Source organism: Filicampus tigris, chromosome 6 (assembly GCF_054856515.1).
Source record: "Filicampus tigris isolate MCC_2025a chromosome 6, RoL_Ftig_1.0, whole genome shotgun sequence".
Lineage (NCBI taxonomy): Eukaryota > Metazoa > Chordata > Actinopteri > Syngnathiformes > Syngnathidae > Filicampus > Filicampus tigris.
In genome coordinates, this window is record NC_141222.1 from 15,247,461 (window position 1) to 15,255,827 (window position 8,367).

At 38.0% G+C, this 8,367-nt stretch overlaps 1 protein-coding gene across 2 annotated transcripts in view; it reads right to left on the reverse strand.

Moving 5' to 3' along the window:
* The window catches only part of ctnna2 (catenin (cadherin-associated protein), alpha 2), a 246,859-nt gene that overhangs the window by 217,650 nt on the left and 20,842 nt on the right, over nt 1–8,367 (reverse strand). For both annotated transcript variants that reach the window (XM_086034022.1, XM_086034023.1), the window contains 3 exons: nt 7,914–8,080; nt 6,526–6,645; nt 4,893–5,159 (listed from right to left, as the gene is read on the reverse strand). In XM_086034022.1, coding sequence (XP_085890148.1) covers nt 4,893–5,159; nt 6,526–6,645; nt 7,914–8,080 — 554 coding nt within the window. The remainder of the gene's footprint in view (nt 1–4,892; nt 5,160–6,525; nt 6,646–7,913; nt 8,081–8,367) is intronic.

Sequence of the window (8,367 nt, forward strand, 5' to 3'; positions counted from 1 at the left end):
AGACAAGTTGTCATTACAGTACATATATACACTTTTTGTGATGAAAAAAATACATACAATAACAGTTTTCAATTATTGCTAACTATATTAAAACTATTTTTATAATGAAATACAGTAACTTTAAAGTCTTTATGAAATGATTTACACTTTTTAGGCATTGAAATCTTTGAATGTTTAACAGCATATTGTAACAAATTGGGTTATCTGTGCTGTAGTCGGATTTGTGTTTTGCTTAGTTGGGATGTTTCCAAGGTTCATGAATGCATCGTACGGCTAGTGAGAAATTATAATAATTCATCATTAATGTCATATATTCACAAATCTGATTGACAGAAGAGCAAAAACTGGAGGAAATGTTTCTTCTGAGAGTGAATTATATGCATTATAATTTGTGACTATTGTAGTTATAGTTTCTTTGCATAAAGTCTACATTAAGATCATTTTATGAGTAATAATAGTTGTAGCTGTCAGGTGTGTCACACCCATGGGAAATGTGGGTAATATCCACACTTGCAGATCGCGTGTAACGTTATTTTTTTGAATACGCCTCAGGCTGCTAAAAATTGGATGGCGGGCCACAAATGTCCCCCTGGCCACAGTTTGGACACCTCTGATTTATTGTCTTCAATTAACCTAACTGCATGTCTTTGGAATGTGAGACAAAGCCATTGAAAAGCCATCTAATCACAGGGATAGCTTTACCCATCACTGTGATTCGAACCCTAAACCCTCAGAACTACTACTCCTAGCCCACAGTGCTGCTGTTTATTATAGGCCTAATGACTCACTGCACCTCACCCCAAACACATTTGTATGCTGCCAGGGATTAATACGAAAAAAAACAAAACAGATGGATGCCTGCGACTGTGTTGGCTGTGGTGGAAAAACAGGGTCAAGAGAGTCCTCAGGATGTTTTCTACCCCTAATTAAAGAGCAGAGACAGCAGCCATTTATATTCCTGCTGACTTGTCTGTGATTGTTGGGTAGCTTGCAGCCTGAAAGAAAACAGTGCTGCAGACACTTTCACAATAGAGGAGATGAGAGGTACTATATATTCTTTCCTTTAGACTAAAAAGGAATTGTTGTTTACTGTGGTTGTTTTGGTCTTATTTTTCCGAAGTATGCATGACCTACAAATTGAACACAGGCAAAAAGGTGCTTCTTTCATTGAAGATGTATGTACTGAAAGCCATCTCAATATTAAAAGCTGAGCTGCACGATTATTTGGTTGATCAACCGGGTCCCGCCTTGCAACACCGTATCAAATAATCATCTGTGCACGTCTCTGCATATCCAGCTACCTGGTGTGCATGAGCATAAAGGACAAATTGCAAGAGCTTTGAGCCACAGCTTCCTGTATCAGGTCATTACGATTCTAAGAGCATCCGACCACAGTCAGTGTCATGTCTCTGTGGTAAGTTAGGAATTAAACATGCACCAGCTACAGGCGGGCACAGAGGGCTAAGTAAAGGGCAATTTGCCTCATTTAATTGCTGTCTGTCTGCCTGTCAACTGAATCAAATTATGCAGGTCTTTTGCTTGTCTAAAAGCCACACTGTTTTACTTTTTTTTTTTTTTTTTTAAGGAGCTGATGTCATTATTAAAGGCCACGGCTTTGGGAGAGGAAAAAGGTAGAGCTGATAAATTTAAAAAAAAAGGCAGTTTTTGTTAAAAATTGCAAGATCAAAATTTAGAAATTAATCAAACTGTTTTGTATCCTCACAGCTGTGGAAGTAAAACAGATACAACATATACTTACGCTCTCTCAACATGAACACAAAGTGTCGCAATTTCAAGTTAAGAAATAAAAACAAAGAGAAATAATTGGAGTGGTACCAATGCTTCTAATAGGTCGCATAAGTGAAAAGAGAAAAAAAAAAGGACATTTTTCGAAATTGAATTTAAAAAAAAAAGATTTGTATCAATTTAGAGCAGGGTTTCTTCGTGTTCTTTGTTTGTAATGCGTGTTGATTAAACAGTCACAATGTCCTTGCACTACAAGCAACATTGACAAGGTCCAACTCAAAGAATTGAAAGTTTTATAGTGGCTTAGAACTTCATTAACGCGTGGGCTCTTCAAAGTATGTTTCAGTTGTTGAATTGTCTCACTCGTAAACAGGACATACTGGTATTTGTATTGAATTAAACTGGTTGAGCATAAAATGTCACAAGAATGTCCTCAAACACAATTCAATCCAAAACACTGGATGAATTTCAAAATGTTCTAATATCACAACAACATTTTTGTTAAGGAAAGACTATAAAATGAAAAGTGAAATTGTTCCAAGCTCAAACTGTTGCCATTGTAAAACCTAAATGAACTCTAAGGGCAATGTAATAAAGGGATTGGTGGAGCCTGGATTGGCCATGTTTTCACTAACAAGTTCATTTTATATAATTTTTGATCAGGAAAATGAAAAGAGTTGTAATTTTCTATTTTATCAATACATTTTGGAGAAATTAGGAAATAAGTAACTCCATGAATAACGGCCCTTGATAATGAGGACAGTGGCGCCCCTACCGTTCTATCCATGTTCAGTCGGAGTCACGGGAGGAACCGATTCAAAACTCTCAATTGGAAATCATTGTACTCTCATTGCTTATAACGTCAAAAAACGTCGATCAATTGGCACCAAAATTTATGTGCAAATCCCTACTAATGCCCACTTCAACATATCAAAAAGATTAACCTCTCCGTGCCCGATTTATATGAGAATGAGGAAACGTGGAAGTGAGCAGCGATACATAGATTTAGGCTGGGCGAGCGCACACTGCTTCTTTGATTAAAAATAAATAAATAAATAATTAAAAATGAAAAAATTAAATAAAATTAAACACTGCTTATTTGCTGATCACGGTTAGGACGGGTGAGGCATTAAATGCCAGTCAGGATATTTAACATAACATAAGCCACGCCCCAAACGGGGGCGGGGCAATATGTCGTAAATCTAATCACAAAAAAAGACCTTAAATCACTCTTTTGGGGGGGGGCACTTTAGTACTGATGTCACTTTTACATGCAAACCTATTATATAAGTGCCAATGTTAAGCTTATACCAGTGTCCCTTTAAGTAACACTTTAAAACTAACTAGGAAAAGATAAAACTAATCACCATGAGATGCCTAAGGGACACTAATGGAGAGTGTTTGTGAAGCAATATTGTTGCCAAGTGATGTTTTGCCAGTATTACTGGATATGATAAGGACTTGATAAATCCTAATGTTTAATTGCATACGTTGATCATATTGTAATAAGCAACCAAAACATTGTGAAGCATAGTTCAATAGTTACCATTACGCTTTCCCACCCTTCCATCACTGGTACTTTACGATGCCGGCATTAAAAACAGAATAAAAAGAAAAGGGGGGAAAAAAGCAAAACACTTTTAAGTGAATTTAATCCCTTTGATGGTCACAGTGATTAAGTGTTACATTATGCGTACCGCTACGTGTGACAATACATGACGATACTTCGAACTTGGGCTTTTGAGGTACATTTTTCCAGACTTTGGATGTGCCGCTGCAGTGTAATACTGTATTATAAATTACAGGGCGCATATAAACAAATAGCCATTCACACTCACATTCACACCAGGGGATAATCTGTAGTCTCCAATAAACCGAACATGCATGTTTTTAGAATGTGGGCGAAGGCTGGAGTACGGACACAAACGGCAAGGCATATCTGCTAACCACTAGTCCACCGTTTTTATTTGTTGTTTTCATGTATTTATTTTATATTATTCAGGAGAAAAAAATACGTTGAATGAATGAATGCATGTTTTTATGCAATAAAATATTGGTAAATACCAATACCTAATAAAATGCATTCCTGCATCCTTAGAGAATTGGGTCAACTACTGCTAATTTATGTATTCATATACAGTACATCGCAATCCAACAAACTCAAGAGCACATTTCAAAGAAATGCTGATGCATCAATTACTTTTGCCTACAAAAAAGCAACAGAAGTTCCCAGAAAACGGCAGCAATTTTAAATAACCTTCAGAGCATGCTCCAACAAGGATGGAGATAATCAACCCAAGAGAACCAGCGGCATCTCAATCAACCGACAGACATCAACCATCACTTGCACTGCATACAAAATTGCAGTCTGCTTGCTACTACCTCAGTGGCAATGTAGAGACACTAGGTGGCAGCAATGGATAATGATTTGGAGCACTTCACAGCTTCAAAAGGACAACCACCAGGCTTTTTCTTATTGTTCACAAGCGGAAGCTGTGATTGATGAAAAAAAAGGCATAAATGAATTAATTTAATTTGTGACTTTGTATTTGGACCATTGCAGCTGCATCCTTGTGGGAAAAGCATTCACTACACTTGTGTGCTTACTGCTTTGTAAAACACACATTTCAGATTTTGCACTCATTCAGCACAAGCACCAAGATTGATTTGCGAGAATGAGGTCCTGCATCAATGAGTCACCTCACAACATCCGTGAGCTTCAACGTGCAACTCTTGTTCACCCTTTAACAGCGATAATGAAATTCTAATTTATTATATTCGTAAATCTTAGTATGAGTATTGCCGGTAAGCACAATTTCAGTATTTTGGGTTGTGTCTTGCTCATAAAGTTGTTAAGTTAAATCTGGCTTAATGTGAATAAAGACTTGCGACAGGCCCATAAAAAAATACTTCGACATCCACATCCCATTACCAGCTGTGAGATCATGTAAGTGGTACACTAAAAGGTACAACACTAAGCTTGGATGTCTAAATAAAAGATCAGAAAGTGAAGTGATCAATCGACGCCTACGTATATCCAATTTGACATCAATAATATTACACTGCATTTGTAAAATATGCTGTGCATGCGTACTGTATGCTTGAACGCATTGCATTGATTGCATAAAGGGAAGCAGTGAACTCACATCAAACTCATTGAGAGCAGCAGCCAGTTCTCCAATGCAAGCATGGCTGTGCTTCTCGTCAGTCGGCGAGGTGGCCTGAGCGGCGCTGGAAATGCCTCCGATGGCCTCCTGCACTTGCTTGAACACGTAGTCCCGGTTGGCACGTGTAGCCGCCACGTCTGGGTGGCGCAGGAAGGCCTGTGAGGCAGTGTACAGCATGGTGGCGTTCTTCTTCAGAGCCCCACGAGCAGCGGCCATTTCATCTCGACACTGAGGGTCCTTCAGCTCCTGAGGAATGTCTTGGTGTTAGCACTTAAAACCACGTACGGGAAGAAATAGTCACAAAAAGAATTGCATTTGAGATAGTGGATTCAGACTGAACACATTTGAGTTTTTAATTCCTGATTAAAACCTGCCAACTCAATAGTTACATGTTTTATCAGAGGGCAGCAAGTAGACATCACATCTGCCTCAGTTTTGAGAATCGGGGTTCGATTCTCAGCTCTGTGTATAGTTTGCATGTTCTCCCTGTGCTCACTTTTTTCCTGGTGCCCTGGCTTCCTTACACACTCCAAAAACATGCATGTAAGATTAACTGAAGACTCTTAATTGCCCATTAGACTGAGAATGTTTGTCTTTATGTGACCTGCAAGCGATTGACTAGCAACCAGTTCACTGTGCCTTACACCCACAATCAGCTAGGAAAAAACTTTTACGTTTAGTTAGAACAAGTGGTCCAGACATTTCATAGGTTGATAGTTTTAAAGCGGAAGTCAACCCAAACATATTTTTTTCAAGAATATGTTCCCAGCAGGCCAACTAATTGAAACAGGGCATTCATAAATATTCCATTATTGGAATAAGAGTTAACCCACCCGTTTTTAGCCATCTCAGGGGGCGGCCATTTTGTCACTTCTGTCGACTGAAAATGACACCACAACTGCTCACAACGACCAATCATGGCTGAGATTCAGAAAACAGGTCAGCCGTGATTGGTCCTTGTGAGCAGTTGTGGTGTCATTTTCATTTTCGACAGAAGACAAAATGGCCGCAACCGGACAGAAGACAAAATGGCCACCCCGCCAGAGATGGCTAAAAACGAGTGCATTTTGTTGCTTAATTTATATTCCACAAACCTAAAATTAATCAGAATGCTGTGTTTCAACCAGTGTTTAATGATTTAAACACTAATATCCTTTTTATGTGTCATTTCCAGTCATACATTACCAATTCAACAAATACAAATTTACTTAAACTGAAAATTTGGCAATGTATAAATTATTTGAGTTTAACTGTACATTATGAGGTCACTTGTTGCTAGGCATAATTTGTTGGGCATATTCATATGACAAATAGAGACAGACAACTATCCACACATTTACAGTTAAAAGTTGTGAGTTTATCTACCAGCCATGTTTTGGGTGTGTGGGAGAAAGAGAGAGAAACCTCAAAGACAACCCATAGGAGAATATCCAAACTCTACACAGAAAGAACAGACTCGCGATTCCTTTCTAATACAGTCTTGCAGTAACCTATTCACCACTGTGCTGCTGAAGTATGCAAGATATTCTGGGTGTGAATACTACCCAGAAGTAAGAAGAGTTTGATGTTTTTTTGAAACATTAACATTAGGAGAAAAAGGGCATAGAGTTACCTGCTGTCTCCGGGCTGCTACATAATTAAGCTTCACCATCTCTTTGCCAAATTCTTTGAAGCGGTTTGCCAGGTCCTGCTCATTGGTTGCATTCTTAACTCCCTCCAGGGCCTCCTCTACCTGTCATACACATAGGCACAAAATGGATCCCACAAAAGAAATGGATGCACACAGAACATTTTCAAAAAGGCTTTAAGCAATGTATTTTAATGACATATTCATCCAAAAATGCTATAATGTTTATTTGGCTGAATGAATAAAAATGATTTTCCGCCAGCATGAAATTGCAAGCCGATTTAGGAAAAAAAAGACAATAACCATTAAGATGTGCAATTTAAAAGGGTCTCAATTCAGCAATCACCATTCATTATGTGGGCACATTGTGATTCCGGACTCCTTTCCATCCCTAATGAAACTGCTTTACAAAATGTAATGGGAAAGAGAGGGGTGAGAGATAACTTTGATGAAGGCTTTGATGACAAGGCTTATGCTGGCTTCATCTAAGCTCCTCTGTTGCTCTCAAGAATGGATCTGGGAAAAGGGATTGAGAAGAAAGCGTTGGGTGAATGAAGCTCAATGTTTGTTTTAGTTGTACTATTTTTTGTATCCTTACATTCTCAAGTTATCTAATTTTTATAATTTTAGTTTTTAAAACGGTTTAGAATATCATTCCAATTGCTTTCACAGTAGTTGCTTTTTGGTTTTCCATTTTTGTTTACTGTGAAATACGATGTTGGGGAATTCACATTGGGATCACTGTTTTATTGTTTTGTAGTGAGAAAATGTACACCACTCATTAGCAAGAAGAATAGGAATGCCTGGCTGGAATTTACCAAAACAAAAAAAACAAAAAAAAATAGAAATTCTCAAAAATTCTGCGAGACGGTTTTATGGACTTAGACGTAAAGGCTGATGTTTAGAGAATGAAAGGATCTGCACATGATGCCATAAATAGAAGCTTATCTGTGAAACTACATGGACTTGATAATGACTTGCTGCATGGTTTCTTCTGGGATGATCTCACTAATCTTCCTTGATGAGGTAACATAAAATGGAAGCAGCAAAATGAACTCCGAAGTCTGCAGAAACATTTTATCTACCAACTGAAAATAAAGACATATCCAAACTTATTGGGAACTCTTCATTATGCAGCAAAATAATGACCCAAAACACATTGCAAAAACAACAAGTTAATCAAGCGCAAAGAAGTGGAAGATTTTAGACTCCCCAAGTCAATATCCAGACATAAAACCCACAGAGCATTAATTTTACCTGCTAAAGAATAGAGTGAAGGAAGTAACCACATCCACAAAAGAAACAACATCTAAAAGAAGCTGAGATGAAATGAAGAGGAGAATGCAAAAGTTTGGCAACGTTATCAATCTTACAATTTTAAGGTGGGCCAGCAGCCTCATAACGTCAGCCATGTCGGCAAGGATGAGCAGGCGTGTGACAGCAGACAGCAGGGCCCGGGCTGCCCTCACCATGGTGCCACGTTTCACAGATGAGCAGGGGTCATCGGCAAACTCTGAGGAGGCAATGCGCATGGTCTCACCTGCAAAAATAATTTGAAAAAAATACAGACTGCTGTAACATTTACAATACGTGTAGTAGTAAACGATAGTACATAGATGTCTGATATGTATATTTATATAAACTAGTGCTGTCAAGTGATTAAAATTTTGTAACGAATTAATCGTAAAATGTTACATAATTGATCGTGATTAATCGTATTTTACAACTACAATTTTTTACGAAGCTTGGAATTGATATTTGAGTAAAATCTTGGAATTAATGTGGGAAAAGAATGAAGGTATATTTTGATTCAAAGACTGTTCAAAT